Here is a 23,987-nt window from a genome sequence, read left to right as displayed (position 1 = left end):
TTATTTATATTAGAGATGAATTTTATTTATATATTTAAATATATAAACATTTTAAAATATGTATCTTTTATATTTATATTATATTTCTGTTTATATGTGTGTGTGTGTGTGTGTATATATATATATACAGAAACAGTTTACACAAAATAATACCCCAGTTATACAATATATTCTTTTATTTTTCTATTTCATTTATCAAAATATAATGGTTGGGGCATTCTAAGTTGGTTTTACAGCCCCAAATAGGCCTAAACTGTCTTAGAATATCCCCGAGGTAATTAACTCAGCAAATAATTATTGAGCACTTAGTATGTGCTAAGCCACTTACAGCACTACAGATAAAGTAGTATACAATGGAAGAATTCAAAATTAACTGTATTTATAACTTAGAAACTCAGTTTACTTTGCTCATTAAACAACATAAGGTGAGAAAACTTCTACCCCCATATTCAGAGAGCAGAAATCTCACTAAGCAAGGGATTTAACCTCATTTCTCAATATTTGTTTCCTTACAATAAGTATTTTTTTATTGTGATAAAAAGGATTTGTAAAAAAAAATTAAAAAAAACTTTTGTGACTTGAGTAAACAATGGAAAATCTCAAGCATTTTTGCATTTATTTTAAGTTTTCAGAGTGATTCTCTGTGTTAAAGAAATAGAAATGATCAGTAGCAAAAAAAAAAAAATCTGTCTCTTTTTTTTTTTGTCTGACGCCATTACCAACACAAGACTGATCTTGATACAGTCATGATGATTCAAACATATTCCAATATTCAAGCTGCGTCCCTTCCACCGGCTTTCCTCCTTCCCAGCAGGTTAGCTCTGCTAAGGGTGGAGAGCATTTCCTTAGATACTGCCGAGGATCCCTTCCCCCTCTTCTTCTGTGAGCACTTTGATTCAGGGTCCCTCCCTCCCTTCCTTTTAGGGAACAAACAGCTACTAGTCCCTAGGTCTTCCTGCCTACTTCTGGTAAAGGAATGCTAGGAATTTACATCAGGATCCAAAGCACAAGGATTGAAATTGATGTATTTTTGTAAATACATATACCATGCCATTAAAATAATATCTTGTTGGAAGATCTAGACTTCTCATACAAGTTATCTATTTTTTTTAATCAATCCCTTAAATATAGAGGAGAAAATGTTACTATTTTCATGGGATTAAAAAGTGAGTTACATTTATTCACTAGAGTATGATGTTTTCCCTTGCTTCTACAAGCATTTGTTTTTATTAAGGATTACCATTGACCTTGTTTGCATTTAAAGTATACTTGCCAAAGCAAATGATAAAGGTCAAATGGCGAAGGTGTATCTTTTATATGATCATTTCTTAGTTCTTGAATTTTTATGAATATAAATCAGTATTTGGGTATATCAACTTAGAATTTGGGCATATTCACTTAGAAAAAATTTTCTAAAAGTCATATTTATTCTAAATTGAAAATATAGATCAAACTGGTATAATGACATTTTTAAAACACTTATTTGTGTACTTGTCAAATCTGTGCCCATACAAAGACATGTCCAGCAATATTAATACTTAAGAGCCAACCATAGAAGAGTTTAGGATAGGGATCCCTGGGTGGCACAGCGGTTTGGCGCCTGCCTTTGGCCCAGGGCGCGATTCTGGAGACCCGGGGTCGAATCCCACATTGGGCTCCCGGTGCATAGAGCCTGCTTCTCCCTCTGCCTACGTCTCTGTGCCTCTCTCTCTCTCTCTCTCTCTCTCTCTCTCTCTCTCTCTGACTATCATAAATAAATAAAAATTAAAAAAAATTAAGAGTTTAGGATAATATGAACAATGACTTTTCTTAAAGAATATTGGTGATGAGAGAAATAAGTCTAAAGAGGTAGATATTGCCTTGTTTCAAAAAGCAAGATTTTTTGTTTTAAGGAGACAAACTAGTAATCATAAAAAAAATCATTTAAAACTCCTAAAAAATTGTTTAGTGGTGCCATTTCGGTATGTACAGACACATATACACTGACATACATCAAATTACATGTGTGGACAAAGAGTACTGTTTATATCTGGAAATCTACCCCACTGGGCAAGCCACCACTGTCCTTTCCTGATTGTCCTGGTTTATCTCAATCTCCGATTGGGTGTCTAGGCACATGCTCTCACACCAGGAAAGTTTATCTGGGTGGCTTTCCAGTCTTATCTCGGCTTCATTAAAATCAACAGACAATGAGAAAGAGATTATGCCAGTTTATGGTGCTGCTGGCTGGTGTAAAATAATCATTTTTTTCCCATTAAAGGACTTCTCCAACTCACTAACTTGTTCCAAGCCCCAGCTGCATTTTGGTTGTTAAACTGCTAAATGTTTTGTGAATAGTTTGCTTAAAAAAAAAAAAAAAAAAATTAGCAACTGTCCCTTTCATTAGTTTAAGCACAAAACATCTTGGCTGGAAAAAAAAAATTCAGCTCTAAGAAAACATTTTTCCCCACATACTTCAAGAGACCATATGGTTTTTATGCAGAACTATGAAGTAAGTTTGCCAGAGTGCCTATTCAAGATTAAGTGGTTCAGAAATAAGCAATCTCCAGTTTTGCTCCAGATATAAAAATCCAAGGTCCTCTGGATGACCCTAAGCATTACTGAGTGGCTTGAAGAACTCAGAGTACTTTGAGACGGACCTTTTCCTCCATAAGAGGATTTTTAACTGCCTGGAACACATGAGAGTCTAAAGTAACTTGTTCTCTTCTAAGGATCTCCTTTCCTGTCTCTTTTCTCCCAGCTGTGGACAAACACGGGAGAGTCAATTTTCCCTTTCTCCACAAATGGGTGGTATTTTCTCCCTTACTTCCCAAACACACATGCTACACACACAGCATCAAAAGTTCTGATTTCTAGAAGTTGAAGGCAGATTTTTTTTTATCTTAATAGATTGATTCAACCAACATTTTTGGAATACCAACTAGGTGTGAAAGTCCACGTTAGGCCTTGGAAATAAGAAGTAATCCTTGCCTTAAAGGGTTTAGAAAGATGATTTCGAATTTCTGTGCTACTTTGTCTATCTATGGTGGGAGGGTAGAGGTGTGTGGAAAGCAGCTTACGATATTTTCAGTCACATCTGTTTGTTTTTCAGGATGCATACCTCCATGCACTTTATTATCTCCTTGTCCACTCTCAAATCCCCAAACAAATGTTACCACTCACTTAGTTTACCCTACACCTTCACTTTTATAGTTGTCCTCTTGCTATATACCTGTTAAATCTCTTAGCATATTGCACTATCAGTTACACGAGCTGTATGAATAGAGCTTTAAAATTTCCTGATCCATAGAAGCACTCAATAAATGTGTATTTGAGAGGAAAAAGAAGGACTGGGAGTTTTGTGCATTTATCTCTTTTCCTAAACTCTGACTTTCTGCAAGAAAAAGGCAGCATGCTGTTTTTGTTTTCATTGTTTTGTATCACCATTTCTATCCTTTTGTTCAACAGAGCATTCTTGTTTGTTGTTGAAAATTGGAGAAAATAAAAAATAGGCCTTGATTTACATATTACCCTTAAGAAGTTTGTGGTGTTCACCACCTTCTTGTTTGTAATACAAAAATACACACAGAGTACCCATATTTCTTTATTGTCATTCCTCAAGAATGTTTAAATAGAGAACTCGTAGAATAATGTCCCCAAATGGCTACTTTCTTGAATCCTAAATATGGATGCTTCTCATATAAAAACAAAAAGACAAAAATATGAATGACAGTAACCTCTAAGGAAACCGTACATCTACAAAGCCTTGCTAGAGTATTTTGAAAATGTATGCTATGACTGCGGTTAGAGAAATGGTGATCTGTACCTTTAAATATGTCATTATTGGTTAGCAGATAAGGAAAAAGGCCACAGATAGCGATTACCAGTAAATAAGAGTTGTTATTACCTTGTTTAAAAAAATGGTTTCCAAATGCAAATAAAGCATAGTGCCTATTTATGGAAATAGCTAATTTTCAGAAGCAATGAAATGTTTAAGGTGTTGATTGTTTTATTACAAATCTGAATTAACATTTAAAGAATTGTACACCATATGCCTACTTCAACATTCGAAATGTTCTTACTCTGCTCTTTGTGAACATAGTCATTGTTTCATAATAATATTTTATAAATATTTATATACTTTTAAACAGAGGGTTTTATATCTCATTCTTGAAATGAAATATGGAGAACTTAAAAAAAACAGACCTGACACCTGGAAAAAATTGCAGTCGTTCAATATAGCGATATTCTAGAAGGTGTGTTGGATTATACTGATGTATTCTTATTACAATTACTATATCACCACTACTAACTACAACTACTAATGTAAATAATAATGCTGACAATGATTGCTCCTTTTACTTGTACAGACTTTACACATTACGAGCCTTTCACTTACCTATTTTTGATTCTCACAACAATCATGCCACTCATACCAGTTTTTCCTGAGGAAAAATTCAAAAGTAGCAAGGTATCATATGCCGGAAGATGTTCATACCTGTGTTACATATAATGATGAAAAAATGAAAATATAAATGCCAAACTTTATCAGAATAATTCAATAAATATGATCAATCCGTATGTTACAAGGTTAAAAATATTAATAGAAATGTCTGTATATCAAAAAGGAAAAATTCAAAAAAAAAGAGGAAAAATTCTGGTGTTATTCTGTTAGAAGAAAACAAAAAGAATATAAAATTATATTTGCAATACTACTACAACTATGGAAACATTTCTGTGTATTTGTATTTGGACAGGCCTCAATGGTAACATGATCAAATATAAAGTTTTATATGGCGTAGCACAGCAGTACAGTGTTAGAATTACTTTAGATTTTCAATAACACTGATGTTGTTCATTACATCATATACATGTTTAATATAAAGTTAAATGCATAAGCCTGTAACAGTATTTGCTCAATGCATATATTACATAATGCATCTCTTTAGAGAAAGACCTTTTATGAAAAATATGACTGTAGGTTCCTTTTCAACAGAATGTGATTCTCCTACCCCATCTCTTGTGCATCTGAATCACCAGGGATGATTTCAAAGAATACTACTGCCCAGGCTCTACTCCCAAGAGATGAGTTTTCGACTTATCTGGAATAGGGCCCAGGCATTGTTTTTGTTTGTTTGCTTGTTTGTTTGTTTGTTTGTTTGTTTGTTTGTTTGTTTAAAGTCCTCCAGGTAGTAATTCTATTGTGCAGCTTGTATTGAGAACAACTAAAAGGATTATAATAAACAACTGAAAGTTTATATTTTTAAATATTAAGTTTCTTAAATTTTCACTCAAGCGTAAGACTTTCAAGATTAAGAATGCTAAAAAAAAAAAGATTAAGAATGCTATTTAGGTGGTAGCATTTGGTCTGATTTAAGGAATGCTAAGTGCAGAGTATCTTTATGCTATCAGAGTGACAAAGATTCAAAGATTTAAAAAATAATGATAAAATACAGTGTTGGTTAAAAATGAACACTGCCATACACTGTTTATAAAAATGTTAATGGAATGTGCATTGATCAACTTTGCTGTGGGACAGTTTGAGAATATTAATCCAAAGCTTTAAAAATATGTAAACCCTTTTATCTCTGGAATTCCACTTTTAAGAATTTATCCCTAGAAAATAATTGAGTGTATTGGCAAAGCTAAATTAACAAGAATGCTTATCATACTGTTGCTTACTAGAGTAATTGTAATTTGATTGTAAACAATCAAATATCCTCAACTGAGATTGATTAAATTTTGGTATATTCGTAGATGATAGTTGTAAAATGTGAAGTTAACACAATAATGTATTGATAAAAGAAAAAAGTTACAAAGCATGATTCCATTTTTGTTAAAATATGTAATATATGTATATATGTCTGCATATGTATAAACATACAGGTGGGAAAGGCCTGAAGCACTATCACTAACATATTAATAGTTCTCTTTATCAGTATTTTTTTATTTTCTGTTTTGTAGTCTCATGCATATTCCAGGGTTTTTTTTCCCTAAAATCAAGAGGCAGTATTATAAATAAAGACCAAAATGTTTTCTTAAATGAAAAAGTATCTTTCTAAAAATAAAGCCTTGTTACCTTTATCTAGTCAGTTGAATGAACTACAACACAGATTTCCCTCTCTTCACCTTGTCCAGCTTGTGAAAAACAAGCTATTTGTTAGAAACAGCTATTTCTTAATATTTTTTAATATTTCTAAACTTCTTCAATATATATTTTCTCAAAGTAGATTAGGAAGTATAAAGTTAAATTTAAGTTTTATTAACAGATTTCAACTCCTGTCTGATTGCAATTCATCTGAGTTAAATCCTCAAAGGTGACATGTAATGAATTAACTGAAATGTATCTTAATGTATTTGCATGGGCTCGTCTTCCTTGGCATCCGTAATTAATAAGCGGTTGGTTTTTCTCCTTCTTCATTCTAGGCGGTTCAGGACCATCATCCTCCATATCCATAGCTGGCACCAACCACCCTGCCATCACAAAGACAACATCTGTTCTTCAAGATGGCGTCATAGTTACCACCGCAGCTGGAAACCCACTGCAGAGTCAGCTGCCTATTGGGAGTGATTTTCCTTATGTTGGCCAGGAGCACGCACTTCATTTTCCATCCAACAGCACTTCAAACAACCATCTTCCACACCCCTTGAACCCCAGCCTCCTCAGTTCTCTACCTATCTCTTTGCCAGTGAATCAACAGCATCTCCTAAACCAGAATCTATTAAATATCCTCCAGCCTTCAGCAGGAGAAGGCAAGTCTGAGATCAACCTCCACCCTTTAGGTTTTCTCAACCCGAATGTAAACGCTGCTTTAGCTTTTCTCTCCGGTGACATGGATGGGCAGGTATTGCAGCCTGTTCACTTTCAGCTCTTAGCAGCCCTGCTTCAGAACCAAGCCCAAGCAGCTGCCATGCTTCCCCTGCCATCTTTCAATCTGACCATCTCAGATCTTTTGCAACAGCAAAATACCCCTTTACCCTCATTAACACAGATGACAGCCCCACCAGACCATTTGCCAAGCAATCAGTCAGAGAACAGCCGAGCTGAGACCCTTTTAACCAGCCCCCTGGGGAACCCTTTACCAAGCTTTGCAGGCAGTGACACTACTTTTAACCCCCTGTTCCTCCCAGCTGTCACTGGGGCCTCAGGATTAATGGCCTTGAATCCCCAGCTGTTGGGAGGTGTCCTGAACTCAGCATCGGCCAACACCGCTAATCATCCAGAGGTTTCCATAGCAACTTCCTCCCAGGCAACCACTACCACAACCACTACATCATCAGCAGTGGCAGCACTGACTGTCTCAACACTTGGTGGGACAGCAGTGGTGTCAATGGCAGAAACATTGCTGAATATATCTAATAATGCTGGGAATACACCTGGTCCAGCTAAACTCAACAGTAACTCTGTGCTGCCACAGCTACTTAACCCTCTACTGGGGACAGGTCTGCTTGGTAAGTTAAATTTTTTCACAAATTTTTACAAAAGAAACGTTTTTCTAATTCTATTTTCTCCTTTTTAAAAACTCCATTTTGTCACACTATTTTTAAAAAATGTTTTTATTATGTCACAGCTTGCTTAAGGAACTAAATATAATAACACCCACACACATCCCTAGTTATACAAACATGAAAATGACTTTTTCCTTTTCCCCTATTCTAGCAGTACTAAATATCATTCTAATCTGCTTTTCTCTGATCTTCTGATTCTGATGCCACTTAACCCTAACCTACTTATCATTCTCTTAAGCCAAGTAGAGTCTTATTTTTCAAACAATAAAGCACAGGTCCATCTTAAAAATAACTTTTACTTGAATTTTAGTTGGTGTGGCATCACAGGGTTAGTATGAGCAGCTGCACTGTGGATGGAAACAGCTTGAGGAAGTGTTTTTTCCAGGTGATCCCTAAATAAACAAAACTAAATGCTTATCCAGCAAAATGAGAAACAGGGCATAAAAATATCCAGAGATAAACTTTGCCCAAGTTCAAAGAAACAGTCTCAATAGCTGCGTTAGATTTCCTCAGACAGTATAATTCCTTAGAATTTTGTGGCTTAAAAACAAAATCCTTCATATAGATTATTCTATCACAAGAAAGTTAGAAAATAATGTCAAGTATATCCAACTGACTCATGCAGGTAACTGTAATATTAAGTACAGAAAGGGTGTCCATAAAGTCTGGAAATAGGCAAATATACCTGATATTGCCACAAGGGCATCTTCAATAGGTAAAAATCTATGAATAATATGTTTTTAGGCTTTATGGACACCTTTAGAATATAGTTTATTAATTATATAGTTTACTAGTTGCTATGGTTTATTCTAGTTCTATTTGGCATTGAAATCAACAGTTAAATAATTTAAAAAACATTACAGATTTACATATTTCAAGTTACAAGACAAATGGCAATGACATTGTCTTCAAGATAATTTCAATAAAATTTCAAACAAGTTAAACCTGAATTCTGAGTATAAACTTAGTTATTAACTAATCCCGTCTGATTGTGTAACATTTATTTTAATGATTATGACAATGAGTTCTTTTGTACTGTTAGCTTTCTTTATGATTTTAATTTTAGGTAACCAACCTTTTACTGATAGTAAACCTTTTGCTTAAAAACAAAATATGTATTTCTAGGCCAAATCTGATTTTATTTTATTTTTTATTTTTTATTTTATTGATGACTGTGCCTTGAGAACTAAATTTTGTAAACAAGGCCTATTGAGACCCACTCATAATAGTTTGCTCAAATACTTATGATTACTAAAACATTTTAGGGGTAATTTCAGCCTTTAGTTTCAAGTGCTCTAACAAAAACAGTTTTGAGGAATTATGTAACACTGAAACTCAATATATAGGGATAGAGCAAAGACTAAGTAGTGTCTCCAGAATATAAAATCAAAAAACTGATTATGAACGATAAAATTGAGTAATAAAACTCCTCTTTATTTACCACTTAGTAGGACGTTGAGGAGAAAAAGAGAAAACAATGACCATGTCAAGTCTAGTTTTCCGTTTTTGTTTCAGGGATCCTCAGGTACAAAGAGAGGCATAGGATCTCCAAAGAGTCACATTGACTTACATTTTATGTTTTTCAAACTATAGGTGACATGTCCTCAATAAACAATACTTTGAATAACCATCAACTGACTCATCTGCAGTCGCTGTTAAACAACAATCAGATGTTTCCTCCAAATCAGCAGCAGCAGCAGCAGCTTCTTCAAGGGTACCAGAACCTGCAGGCATTTCAAGGACAGCCCACAATTCCTTGCCCGGCTAACAGTAACCCCATGGCTTGTCTGTTTCAGAACTTTCAGGTACTCTTTCCTGGGTTCCTTGAATAGTACACAATGTCTAGGCAATGTCTGGGTCTGTTAAAATGCTTAACTGAAGGCAAGAGACCAGAGAAGGAAGTCATGTGCCCTCTCACCTCCAATTACTATTATTTCCCAATAATGAATATTGTTAAACATTCCAGTCTTTTGCGTGAAGGTTATTTTATTTTGTCTGAGGCATCTCAGTGGTCCTTTTGGAGCTGATAGTAAACACTGATCATATGATCCTCTTAAACCCTTTTGTGGTTTCCATTGCTCTCATGATTGAAATCCATATCTTTAAGCAGCTGGCTTGGCCTCACTCACCAGCCCCAGCCCTCACCACCCTTCCTGGCTTCCATCACTTAGTCTTCCTTTAGTTCTACAAGCTAAATACATTCCTAATAGATTAAGGAGCTAGATGGAAAGAGTAATGCTTAATAAATACAAAGAGAAAATATAGAAGTATTTTTTTTTATTTTTTTTTTAGAAGTATTTTTAAAATAATCTTGAGGTAGAGAAGGTTCTTTCAGTAAGACACAAAATCAAGAAGTCAAAAAGAAAAGAAGTAATAAGGTTGAATATATAAAACTTTAAAATCTCTCTATGATAAAGGTATTCTAAACAAACTTAAAGACAAGTGGCACCCAGCAGAAAATACTTACATGATAATGGCAAATAATTGACATTCATTATAGAAAAAAAGCTCCTATGAATCAGGAAGAAAAAAAGATAATTGATTAGAAAAATGAGCAATAGATATGAACAGAAAATTCACAGAAAATGAAAAGTAAATAATTAATGAACATATGAAAAGAGTAATCAGAGTTATACAAATTACAACACTAATGTGTCTATCAGATTGATTGATATCCCTTGCTGAGAGTGGTGTGGGGAAATGGATCCTTTCAGATATACTGTTGGTCTGATTGTATGCTGATATAGTTCTTTGGGAGGGTAATTTGATAGTTTATCAGGTTTTTAAATATACATATCCTCTAATGCAGAAGTTCAACTTCTTTGTATCTATTTTAGAGAAATCCTCAACCGTGAACAAAAGGGTGCAGGCTAGAATGTTCATTACAACATGATCTGTGGTGGCAAAAATTAGAAACCACGTCCATCAGTAAGGAAATAATTAATATATTATGATATATCTGCCTTTTGAGTATTTTTTTAAAGATTTTATTTATTTATTCATGAGAAACACAGGGAGAGAGAGGTAGAGACACAGGCAGAGACATAGGCAGAGGGAGAAGCAGGCTCCATGCAGGGAGCCTAATGCAGGACTCGATCCCCGGTCTCCAAGATCACACCCTGGGCTGAAGGTGGCACTAAACCGCTGAGCCACCCGGGCTGCCCTCTGTCAAGTATTTTAAAAGGTTTAGATAGATTTACATAACTGATATGGAAAGATCCACAAGAATGCAAGACTTTAATACTGTGGTATTATAGAACAATACTAAAATACTCTACCATTTATGTGAAAGAAGGAAGGAAAGAAAACTAGATATGTATCTACACACCTTAGTGTATTAAACATAAATGTCTGCAAGAATGCATTCCAGCCTGATTACTCCTGAGAGAGGGACTGGAATCAGAGAGAGTCAAGTTTGGGTGGGGAGGAGTGACAAAGAAAGTTTTTATCTTTTTCTGACAATGAGATAATATTCATATACATCTTGTGTAATAAAATAATTTAGAAGGGAAGAAAAGGACTCAGCCATGTCACTGAAAATCTCAAACAAGGAAATAAAGCCTGAAGAGAACCCACTAGATTTAGGACATCGTCAATGACGGTGGAATGCAGTTTTGGTGGAGTGGTAGGATGGATGGAGGTGGATGGAAGGATGAAAAGGTTGGGAATTAAAGAGTGTGGATTAGTCTTTCAAAAACTTAACCATAAAGAACATAAGAGAAATAGGGTGGTGTTCCAAGGCAGACATAGTATGAGCAAACTTTTAAAATATGGAAGCTATGCACATGGTTGTATGCTAAAAAAAGAAAAATTTAAGAGCAAAAAAAGAAAAAATGTGGAAAAGATTGAGCATAATGAAGAGAAGGGATAACAAATGAGGCAAAATCCCTGAGGAGTGCCTTGGAAATCAGAGCATAAGTAAGAGGACTTACCTTCAGAAAACAAGAGGCCCCTCTTAACACTGGGAAGCAGGGCAGGATGTGAGGCGTGTATAATTGCAAAGTGTGTGCTGCCAGGGGGTAGGGAGTAGCAGAGTATAAGAACTATGAGAATTCTTAGCCTGTGAACTCCATTTTCTCTGTTAAGTAAGGGTTATCCACTAAGAATAGTGCTGGAGATGCTGTAACAACCAGCTTGAAGAAGTGGGTAAAGATTTGAACAGTTGTGAAGGAGAATGATACCTAACTTGAGGATCATCAGATTGATGGAAACAATAAGCCCCCAGCTGTAGTTGAAAGCCCTAAATTTCTAGACAGATACTCAGCATTCTCACTGGATATAGATAAGGGCAGTTAAATTGATCCCACATTGAGATTTTTATCTGGTAGGTGTAGACAGTGGGAGAATAACATGAGAGTGGTTGATATGTTGATGGATCCCAGATTCTGATTTAGTGGGAAAAGATGTGAAGACAAGAAGGGAGAAATCATTGAAGAGGAAATCCGAAGTAGCAAGGGTCTAAAGCAGCAGTTTTTAGGTGGGGTTGGTGCAATTACAATAACCTTGGGGACTTTTTCAAAGTGCATTCATCCTTCCTGTGCTGACCATTGATATTCTTACCTGCTAGGCATCCCCTTCCTTCCCCTCTTCCCAATTAAGAATCACTTCTATAGAGAGCCATTGTCATTGCTGACCGCATGGTGGTGTCCCCCAGTCAGTAGCCTGGTAAGATTGAAGAGTGGGTGTCACTGCTTTATCTGAAGTCTTCAGAAATATAATGTCATATCAGAAATATTTTATTGTTACGAAAAAAGTGTGTGTGTGTGTGTATATATATATATATATATAGAGAGAGAGAGAGAGAAAGAGAAAGAACGTGTGTGTGTATATATATTTTTTTATTGTTACGAAATAAATTACGAATATTTTATTGTTACGAAATAAATTACGAATATTTTATTGTTACAAAAAAGGTGTGTGTGTATATATATATATATAGAGAGAGAGAGAAAGAAAAAGAGTGTGTATATATATAGAGAGAGAGAGAGAAAGAGAGAAAGAAAGAGAAAGAGAGAGAAAATTTTCTTTTAGCTTATGTTGTAGTTCAGTAGAAATATCAGTGAATTAGAACTCCTTTCCAAAATCTGGTTCCCTTCGTAATTTGAGCAGTGCTGGTGATGGACTTGTCTCTCTGAAACCCAACTTACAGAACCTGTAATGACATTTAAATACATGGAGTCATTACCTGAAAACAGTTTGTGTTCAACCACCTCACCTTTAACTTTTCTAGAGAATGTTTGGTAATGATGAGTTTTTTATTTTTTATTTATTTGTTCATTTATTTTAGAAATACATTCTTTTATTTTTTTAAGATTTATTTATTTTAGAGAGAAAAGAGAGAGTGCATGAGCAAGGAGAGGGGCACAGGGAGAAGGAGAGAACCAGACTCCCCACTGAGCACAGAGCCCTGACCAGGGGTTTGATCCCAAGAACCCAAGATTACGACCTGAGCAGAAACCAAGAGTCTGACACTCAACTGATTGGGCCACCCAGGCGCCCCAGTGATGAGTTCTTTAAAACAAATGTATGAAATAATTTCAACCAAAGAAACTACCCAAGTATGATCAAGACATAAACTCTACTATACAGAGTGACTTTTTATTACATTTTGAGCCTTGTTCTTTCTTTATATTTCTCTCCTTGTTATATTTGTTTGCCTTTCGGTAAACCTTAAAATTATGGTCTTTCTCTTTGACGTCTTTAAAAACTTTTCTGTCTCTCACTGCTTCCTGTCTGTTTCTTCAAGGTGAGAATGCAGGAAGATGCAGCTCTCCTAAACAAAAGAATAAGCACTCAGCCGGGGCTCACGGCACTTCCTGAGAATCCAAACACTACACTTCCACCTTTCCAAGATACATCTTGTGAGTTGCAACCGAGGATTGACCCATCTCTTGGTCAGCAGGTGAAAGATGGCCTCATTGTGGGTGGCCAAGGTGATGCTTCTGTAGATGCCATTTACAAAGCAGTTGTTGATGCAGCCAGCAAAGGAATGCAGGTTGTCATCACCACTGCAGTCAACAGTACAACTCAGATCAGCCCCATTCCAGCTCTGAGTGCCATGAGTGCCTTCACTGCCTCGATTGGTGACCCGTTAAGTCTCCCCAGTGCTGTCAGTGCGGTCATTCATGGACGAAACATGGGCAGTGTCGATCATGATGGTAGGCTGAGGAATGCAAGAGGGGCTCGGCTGCCCAGGAATCTGGACCATGGGAAAAACTCAAATGAAGGAGATGGGTTTGAATATTTCAAGTCAGCAAGTTGCCACACATCCAAAAAACAGTGGGATGGGGAGCAAAGCCCTGGAGGGGAGCGAAACAGGTGGAAGTGTGAGGAATTTTTAGATCATCCAGGCCATATCCACAGTAGTCCTTGTCACGAAAGGTCCAACAATGTCTCTACACTGCCATTTCTGCCTGGGGAACAGCACCCGGTACTGTTACCACCAAGAAACTGTCAAGGGGATAAAATTCTGGAGGAAAATTTCAGGTATAATAACTACAAAAGAACTATGATGAGTTTTAAGGAGAGACTAGAGAACACTGTGGAAAGATGTGCACACATTAATGGGAACAGACCTCGACAGAGTCGGGGCTTTGGAGAGCTGCTGAATACCACAAGACAAGACCTGGTCCTAGAGGAGCAGTCTCCGAGCTCCTCAAATAGTTTGGAAAATTCTCTAGTCAAAGACTACATCCATTACAATGGAGACTTTAATGCCAAAAGCATTAATGGGTGTGTGCCTAGCCCTTCAGATGCTAAAAGCATTAGTAGTGAAGATGACCTAAGGAATCCAGACTCCCCTTCTTCAAATGAGTTGATACATTATAGGCCAAGGACGTTCAACGTTGGCGACTTGGTCTGGGGCCAAATCAAAGGACTTACTTCTTGGCCTGGAAAATTAGTAAGAGAAGACGACGTTCACAATTCATGTCAACAAAGCCCCGAGGAAGGGAAGGTATACCAATCTTTATCCATTGTCAAATACTAACCTTTGTTCAGATATCAATTGTTATTTTTTGTTGTCGTCACTTTGGATTCTTTGGATTTGAAATTAGGATTCTTCATGACTCGTTAAGTTCTCACAAACTTCTGGAGCATAAAATGAAGAGGGGATGGTTATAGTCACCAAAATGTCATATCAAGGGGTGAGTTGTGCCGTGTTTGTAGAGATCCCACTAGGGCCTCTAACCCAGGAACCAGATTTCCAGAATTTTCTTAATCCTGCCTTCCTTCCCTGTATGTACTTAATTCTTCATTCCATACACAGAGGATGAAGGCAAGTGGCAAGGACTGGGGGAAAAAATCTGGTGGCCTTTGAAGTCCAGCAGTATGGCAGAGGTAGGGCAACAGGATGCGCTGGGGGACAGCATCTCCTCCGTGCGCTCACAGGAGCTGCATAAAGCTGAGCAGAGGGTAAAACCCGGGTGTAATTGCAGCCATTTCTGGAAGCAGCAGGTAATGTCTGTATTCAGAATGGTGTCTCCTTTCAAGGAAAAGTTCTGGGCCTTTATAACATATGGAAATGTTTAACCCCACCGTCTGGTTCTACTTAACACAATCTGATCATATAAATTAAATGAAAACTTCTCCATGAAACTACTATTCAATTTAGAAGAAATTAGTAGGGGTCTTCTGGGTTCCCCCTCCCCCCTCACAATTGATAAATTGGCTCACTAGGCGAGAAACATGCAGAATGTTTAAAGCAGATAGAAAAAATTATATCTGACCAGGAGGAGATAATTATGCACATTCCCCACATATGATGAGGAAACAATTTTTCATCTCCTTAGGAAATAAAAACTACTCTTAACAAATATATGGTATTCTCTTAAAGAGTATATTGTATAAAGCTATTTCAACTCTGCTTAAACCTCCACTGGCACTTAGGTTTAATGGCAGGAAACTGAAAACATTTTTGCCAGCACAATAAAAAGATTGTCTTTCTCCAAATGACCAGGAGGTCCTTAAGCCCATCGCTTATAATGCCTAATATATACTTGTCAGGGTGTGCTCTGGGCATAGTGTTTCTACGTTTGATAAGAAAATGAATTCCATACCCCTATTCACAAAACATTTTATTCTCTAATCTCTCTGAGCCCAGACAAAACATTCTCTAGGTTGATAAACCTAAATATTTTTGACAGTTTATTCAAAAAGTAATTAGAAACAGCAAAATTGGGCTTTTAGGATATAAATGGACTGCTACAAATATAAGATGTAGACACTGCACTGTTTTACAATCTCTGTGCAAATGAAACCAAGTCTTTTTTAGGTGCCATTTTACAAAAAGCTTAATGAAAGAAAAGATTATAGCCTCCCTTTCCTGGAAACATTCTTCCTGTCCTAAATGCCTTGTCTAAATATCTTTTTATGTCCTCAGGAGAATAAAGGCATGTACTTTTAACACATTTCACATTAAACAATGGTCCTAATCTTTTGATTAGTCTGTGTTTGCAAAACTCCTGGGATTGACTTATTCACTGATGTGTGGGGAGATACACTTTAAAAAAAAAAAATCATTATCTACGAGTCCAAGAAACATTTATGTTGCTTCATTTAAATAAGCAACTGGGTTTCACTCACTCTACAATAGTAAGTGTTTAAAAAATCCAGAATCTTCTTCCTTGTTATAAGCAATAGATGAATTTCTAACAGGGAGCATAAAATTATTTCTGTCAACTCAAATATTCCCCTCCCCTCACCACCAAAGGACATTGTGATTTTGCATTCTGACAACCTGAATATCAAAACCTTGATATCAGGATATGTCAAAAATATTTTTAGTAATTCAAAAAAATAATTTAAAGCCCACATTTAGAGGTACAAAACTTGAAAACATATAATACATTATTAATGACAACACATGAAATATTTATCTGTCATTAGAAAGCAAGGTATAACAGCCTTAAAAGCTCTAGGGCACTTAACATTTTTAAAAACCTTGGTCTTTCCAGGACCTACTCACATTTGCACATTAAAAAAATAAAGTACTATTTCACAAGCACTCTTTTTTTCTTCTGTGGTTCACAAAACAAAGGAAGGGCTTCCTCATACCTTATTTAATGATGCCTATCAAGCCAAACAGTGTTCTCGATTTATAAGACCAGAAAAGGTGAAATTTCAAACACAAGTCTGTCTGACTTCAAGCCAGATGGCCTTTGCTTGATGTCTTGGTAATCCTGGTTCATCAAGAAAAATTTAAACTATGTTCAATAGCTGTGTAAGACAAAGCGTGATCTATTTGAAAAGATTTCCAGCAAAAACGTTTTTAAAATTCGTACTCTTAGTCCAGTGAACCAACCAGTCATGATGTAAATATGATTTACATAGAATCCCTAAGTCCTCAGCAATGTTGGATAAATAAAGTCTTGTGCATGAATAATTGGATTTCTGCTTTTAAAAAGCCAAGCAGTGCATTAGGGTCTCTTCTACACTGTGGCAATGGCTGACATTTTATAAAGTCGAGAGACAAAGATACAGACTGACTCCATAAACCATGTGTTTATTAACAGTAAAACCTAATTAATTCCACCTTGCCAATGCAAAATGTGGGACCCCATCCCCTAGTGTTTATCTTTGTAGTATCTCAGATGCAAAGGTTTGGTAAACAATTTTCTTATATGTTATCATTGTAGACCTTTCTAGATTCTCAGTTGTTCATACTATTTCCATGTCCACAAAGTAAATTAACCGGAGAGTCTGTTAGATCCCTCCAGATACAATCTATGTTAACTCAAGTGTTAGAATAGATCGATTATCTTAATCTCTCCCCACCCCTCTCATCATAGGAACCTGTCATTTATTTTCTGTTGCAGTCTTTGTTCTCAGCAAACCACTTCAGATTCTTTTCAGAAGCAGGCAAAAAAATGTTTAAAAAGTAATTAATTGGCAATATTGCAGGCTACTAATTCAGAGTAAGCTGGGCGCCTCTCTTGTTTTCAGGCCATACAGGTGGTCCCTGGCCTGACAGATCAATGCTGTCCCTGGACTACTGCCAAGGGCCGAGGTGTCCATGCTGTCCCTAAGTTGATGACGCTTCACCCAGCTGTCATGATAGTCAACGACCTGGTCATTTTATGATCTTAGAAAGGCACCCTTCGTCTTTGGTGGGGTGTTAAGTGTAGCAGAATTACTAATAATCCTTTGGAACTGTTCTGCACGTTTGGAGATTGCTTCGTAAAGGGTTTTATTTCAAAACATCAAACATCATATGAACATAGTCTACGGAGAACTAGAGAGCACGCGGAGTGTGGCAGGAAGAGGCATGGGCTCTGGGCATCCTCCCGTGAGCTTGATCCCCGCCCCATCCATTCCCTAATTGCTCCTGGGTGGGTGTCTTAATGACCCTGGGCCACAGTCCCCTCACCTCTCAAGTGGGACTATTCAGTTCTCACTCAGAATGATGTTTTCAGAATTAAATGATCTACCACAAACAGATCATCCAGCACACGAGAGACGCTCAATAGAAATTAGCTTCCTGGCCCCTGTGTTTTTTTATGTTAAACAACCTTATTAATTTGGATTTCTCCACTCTGGAATTGTGGTCGTTTGAGTTTAGTTATTGTTTGCCTATGCATTATCCATGGATCAAGGGTTTACAAACTAGATTGAGGCTCCAATCTAGTGAGAGCATTATAATGAATATATTCAATGAGTCAAATAGTTTACAGCCATTTTTTGATGAAGTTCAGCACGTCACACACAAGTGGCATTTCCGATTATGTTATCGTGGGCGGTTCGTTTCAAGCAGGAGTTCTACTCAGAAGCATTTTCAAGCACTTTATTCAGTGAACCTGGAAGTCCACCTCCCAACGTTGTTTGTAAAAAATACCAACGCAGGCTTTCTTCCTTTACTTTCCTATCTCGTCGCCCCCTCCACACACACAACAATATTCATTAGTAGAGATTTTTAGCCATCCATGGAAACTTGGACTGAATCACCCCTATAGACTGCTGTCCCAATACTAAAGCTGTGTAAAACACTAAAGAATATTATGTGTCCGGTATCAGACCGTCCTGAAAGTAGTGTCTCCTCACTCTCTAACACATTCTTTCCTTTGGTTATCAGTTTGTAATCAAGTATGGTCTGAAAGATATTTATACTTTTTCTAAATAAATGATGCAAGTTTCTTTCTGAACCATGAATCCTTTATAGTTTAAGCTTCAGTGACCAAGAATAAGACCTCAGTGCTATGCTCCAGTACATCATCGCAGCCAGAGAGCTGCATTGCCAGATCTTGGCACGGCCTTAGGACATTCTTGGAAAGGGAAATGGCTTTGCTGGCATCACACCTATCCACCATAAAGTGCAAACACTTTTTTTTTTAAAAGAATATTTATTTTATTATTTTTTTTTAGAGAGAAAGAGAACGGGGAGGAAGGGCAGAGGGATAGAGGGAGAGAGAGTCTCCAGCAGACTCCCTGCTGAGTCTGGAGCCTGACACAGGGCAGGGCTCAATCCCAGGACCCTGAGATCATTAGCTGAGCTGAAATCAAGAGTCAACCACTTAACCCACTAAGCCACCCGGGCACCCCAATTAGCAATCATTGTAAACCTGTGCAGCTATGGAGGGGGGGATGGTTATCTTTATGTACTTGTTTCAATAATTACATAAAAGTCAGAAAAGTCCCCGTTTCCTAAAATATATTTTGTGATTACATTCCGCCCTCTCTGATCTTATATTAACTAACCTGAAAGAATTGACACTCAAGTGATAATCAAAAAATAAAACTTTTTCTTTAGTACATAGCTTTTACTCTTTTTGGACATTTCCCACTGGTCTTCATATTTCATTGCTCTTATAGTCGTTGTGTATTCTGACTTGAGCCAAATTTAGGAAAGGATTTATTTCCAGATTGGCGCCGCAATGTTTCTCTTCAGTGAAATGCTGGCTGTTCTTGGACAGATAGGGAGCTCTGATTACTCAGAAAAGTTGTACATTTCAGTGACACACTAGATGAGCAAATGAAGACATGTTTTTATAAGTAGCGGGCAGGGTGCTCTCTCTTGAGAATCCCACTTTGCCTTTTTTCACGTGGTTATATTTGGCAGGTAAAGATGAAAATCACTCTCTGAGTAGTCAGTCATTCAAATAAGACAAAACTCATCATTATTAGAACTCATAACCAAACTTATTTTGGAACAATACACTTTCTATATGTCAGGTGAGTACGTCTCTCTCTCTCTCTCTCTCTCTCTCTCTCTCTCACACACACACACACACACACACACACACACACATGTTCTGACAGTGTGAAACGTATCCAAAGACAGCTGACCATCGTGTTTTGGGGATGTGTAACTTAAGTTGGAGCTCTTATGATTTTTAAAAGTTTTACTTTAAAGAGCACTCTTTCTGTGCTTGATTATCAGCATTAGCTGTTTTTATTCTTTAGTACTATAATTCTCTGTTGAAAGTGTGCTTTGTATATTGCCCTTGCCTTACATAGCTCCTTAACTGCGGTTGGGAATGAATCCTTGTCCCTGCACTCAATCACCAACCACAGTATTTGGGCTGCATTGCGGCTGGTTAGGACGACAGAGGCAGTCCATGCTCTGTAGCAACAGAATCTCCTTGAAAAGGAAGGAAAATCGTTTTTGAAAAGTAATGTGCAAGATAAAAGCCAGGCTGACAAATTCAGCGCCTGACAGAAATTTGGGAGATAATAACAATGAAGAACCAAATAAGACCAAAAATGTGAATATTAGCAAAAAGACAAAACAGAGAAAGCTTAGGTAAGACCGTGAATGTCCCTGAAGCGAACTGTGGAATATGGTAACCTTCTTCCCTTGAACAAGGTTAAAGAGGAAAAGGAGGCCTGTCTCCATTTACACGTAACTGAGACCCACACAGAGTTCTTGAGCTTGTCAGAAAGGTTTCCATATGGATAGTAACAAATGGAGTCAGGTCTGAGGCAGGTACGTGCTTCTGTGACATGAAACTTTAAACAGTGCTGCTTTAGAAATCCGAGCTCACTCCAAGCATTTAATTCCAAGGATGAGTGGTGGGTCAGTATAAAATATGTTGTACATTTAGAATAGATTTACTCTAGTCCTGTAGTATACTTTTCTCCTACCTAAAAACACTGTTTCCAAAGTGAAGAGGAAAGGAAGCACACACACCCATATTCACGCACACAAAGCCTCAGATAAGGCCACTGACAAAAATCGTCTATGTGTATTTGATTAGTTCGTTTGAAAAAATAAAAAGGGGTTCACTTTAGGAATTTTTCCATGAGTATTATTGATGGAAAATGAGGTTCATCCTCTCTGTCACAGGTGAGTCAACTCTACTACAATTTATTTATTTATTTATTTGTTTGTTTGTTTATTTGTTTATTTATTTATTTATTTTTAAAGATATTCAGTTTCTTTCTTTATTTATTTATCTATTTATTTATTTATTTATGATGGTCACACAGAGAGAGAGAGAGGCAGAGACACAGGCAGAGGGAGAAGCAGGCTCCATGCACCGGGAGCCCGACGTGGGATTCGATCCCGGGTCTCCAGGATCACGCCCTGGGCCAAAGGCAGGCGCTAAACCGCTGTGCCACCCAGGGATCCCCTTTTACTCCAAATTATTTAGTGTTAATTCCCATTTTTAAAAAAATATTGCAATATCGCACTTAAGTTAGCAGGACTTTTCCAGGTGGAAGATTTTTTTAATACTATTTAATAAGTGTTTGCCAATAATGAAGCTAATAAATGCCTCATATTTGCTGATTGCTTCAGGGCTTTATTTCTCAGGTTTCAACTGAAGTTGTCTGCCCCCTGCCTCCCCCACTCCCACTCCCACTAATCTCTAAAAACAGAAAAACAAATAGCATGCATGTTCCTTTAGGGGCACCTAGTGACTGAGTCAGTTAAGCGTCCAACTCTTGATTTCAGCTCAGGTTGTGATCTCAGTCAGGGTCTTGAGCTCTAGCCCCTCATTGGGTTCCATGCTGGGCGTGGAGCCTGCTTAAGATTCTCTCCCTCTTTGTCCCTCTGTTCCTCCCACCCCCCAAGAAAAACAGAAAGTTGCGTGCTACCTGTACTATACTTAAAAATTTTATGCAAATTCATTTACTATTTATTTATTTATTCAACAAATACTTTTTGGACTCATAATATGAACTAGGCACCATTGAAGTTACTTTCAAATAATGTCTTCAGTCTTACTCTAAGATATAATATGCGTAAAATCCTAAGTATGATGTTTTTTGTATTTTTCTAATATAAACATATGAATATATAGCTATTAAAAATGTTAAAAAATATTAAAGGTCTGTCCTTGTTTCACATGCCACTAATGACACTTTGGTAAAGACTGATTTGGTGTTTACAAAGTACCTTCATGTTCATTGTCTTTTTAGATTCTCTCAGTGATGCATAAAGAAGCGCACAACCATCCCCATGGTACAGATGAGGGAGCTGAAACTCAGCGAAGTAGCATTCCTAAGGACAGAAGTGACAGGCAGTTAAGCCAGGACCCAACCCCGGTCTCCTAACTCTAAGCTTAGTACTCTTTGCATAGTACCATTCCCCCAACACAGGAGCTGATGACATGAACAAAGACGTAAAGAATGAGAAGGCGCTTGAGTTCAGCTGCCCTGCCTCTCCTATGAAACCTGGGAGGTGGCTTGTACTCTGTCCTTTGTCTGACCTTTGTGTGACAGCTTCCCCTCACCACTAAGTAGCAGCGAAGTAAATCACCAAGAAATTCAATCCTGTTACCAGGTTTAAAGCCTATGGGGAATTTTGACATCATCTTTACTTAATTGGCTCTATTCAAAAGTGATCTAGGATCTTTGATCCAAGCTCTTCTAATATATACTCTACCTCATTTTCAGAGGGTCAGTTTGGTTCTCTGAAGGATTTGTGTCTCCCTTTGTCATAGATTTAAGTTACTTCTAAGATCACTACATTCTACTGTGTTGACCCCAAATCAAACTTAATTAAATAGCCAAATTTTACTGTGTGCCTTGTGAACAAAATAAGCAACCAGAGATTCAGAGTTGTTCAGAAAAGTCTTAATCCACCCAAAAGAGTGTATGGGTATGTTTCCAACCCTACTGAACAGGTAGGGTTCAGAATCTGCTTTCTGTTGCTTGAACAGGCTGTAGGACTATTCATGTGAAGAATTGTGATATCTAAAGAATGTGAATGAGTGAACGAGGCTTTAGGAGTCAAAATATATCCAATATGTGTGTATATTTATACATGAGGTAATATCTGAACTATAAATATGTATAAGTTCTGGTAATTTTTTCTAAATCTTAAATGATTTATGTGCAGAGGGTTATACCATGTTGGTCATTCCTATTAGCCTCATCATTACCAGAGTGAGAAAATGGGATAGATTATGAGTAAAGGTACATTATAAAGTCCTCCCTTGATTTCTCACCAGGATAGGAATTAAATAATTTATAGAACTCCTGGCTTATGAATGTACAGGAATATAAGGTTGTAATTACAGATCACAGTATTAAGTATCTTAAATTACTTGCTCCTTCAATGTAAGGTTTATAGAAATATTTGTGTTTATCCTTTTTAATGTTACATTTATGTATTTGATTTCTCAGTACTTTCTTCATTTACAAGTTAGCTAAGTAATTTATGAGGGAGTATTCATTAAATCATTAAATATGATTTCTATTTGACTAGAAATTGAATTTATTTTGTTCTTCTCCGATCCCATCTTAGGGGGCGGCAGTATCTTTAAAGAGTTTCTTGAATATTGCATAAGTATATGAATAATTCCTTATAAACAACATACGCTGTTCATATATTTCACAATTCAGTAGAGTACTAAAATTCTGAAACAAAATAAACTAAACATTTACCTCTGGATATGTATGATCTTGTCATATCACAAATAAACAGTGCTGTGTAACTTATTTGTATTTAGTTTCAGAAAGCACCATCATTGCTTTCTCTTTCAAGGTCATTTTGAATCCTTTATAAATAATATAGTTCATTATAGAGTACCTTACAGCCTTAGAGGCAATTTAAATGAAAAGAAAAATCATGGTAGATTATTAGTTCAGAAAATTATCCAAGCATAAAAAAGTTTTTAAAGATAAATTTGAGCATGTATTATCTAAATTTCTGGAAGAATCTAATTTGTTTTAAAATAATTTGACCTATTTTTTTTTTTAGTATGTCTGCGTGTGTGTGTAAGTGTGTGTAAAAATGATTGTAAACATCAATGTATATTGTAGTTGGTGTGGTGGAGAGAGGTTGAGTGCTTTGTAGTCAGACCTGAGTTTCAGTGCTGGCCATGTTACTTAAATTCACTGAGTTTCATCTGTAAAATAACAAAAATAATACTAGTTTGCAGTATTATCATATAACAATGAAACAGTGCCTTTTCCACAATAAATGCACAAGAAATGTTTTTATTGCCCCTTATTCCTTATTTAATTAAAAATAAAAACTGAGGGGATCCCTGGGTGGCGCAGCGGTTTGGCGCCTGCCTTTGGCCCAGGGCGCGATCCTGGAGACCCAGGATCGAATC

General features: G+C 36.8%; 1 protein-coding gene across 7 annotated transcripts in view; it reads left to right on the top strand.

Annotated features, from left to right (window-relative positions):
* Window positions 1-23,987, top strand: part of LOC129514447 (methyl-CpG-binding domain protein 5) — a 433,503-nt gene that overhangs the window by 391,736 nt on the left and 17,780 nt on the right. For 5 of the 7 annotated variants that reach the window (XM_055333023.1, XM_055333025.1, XM_055333021.1 and 2 more), the window contains 3 exons: window positions 6,406-7,431; window positions 9,082-9,293; window positions 13,235-14,443. In XM_055333023.1, the coding sequence (XP_055188998.1) occupies window positions 6,406-7,431; window positions 9,082-9,293; window positions 13,235-14,443 (2,447 nt within the window). The remainder of the gene's footprint in view (window positions 1-6,405; window positions 7,432-9,081; window positions 9,294-13,234; window positions 14,444-23,987) is intronic. The other 2 variants (XM_055333027.1, XM_055333026.1) reach the window with 1 other exon arrangement.

Source organism: Nyctereutes procyonoides, unplaced genomic scaffold, assembly GCF_905146905.1.
Source record: "Nyctereutes procyonoides isolate TBG_1078 unplaced genomic scaffold, NYPRO_anot_genome, whole genome shotgun sequence".
Lineage (NCBI taxonomy): Eukaryota > Metazoa > Chordata > Mammalia > Carnivora > Canidae > Nyctereutes > Nyctereutes procyonoides.
This window is presented reverse-complemented; position numbering and strand designations above follow the sequence as displayed.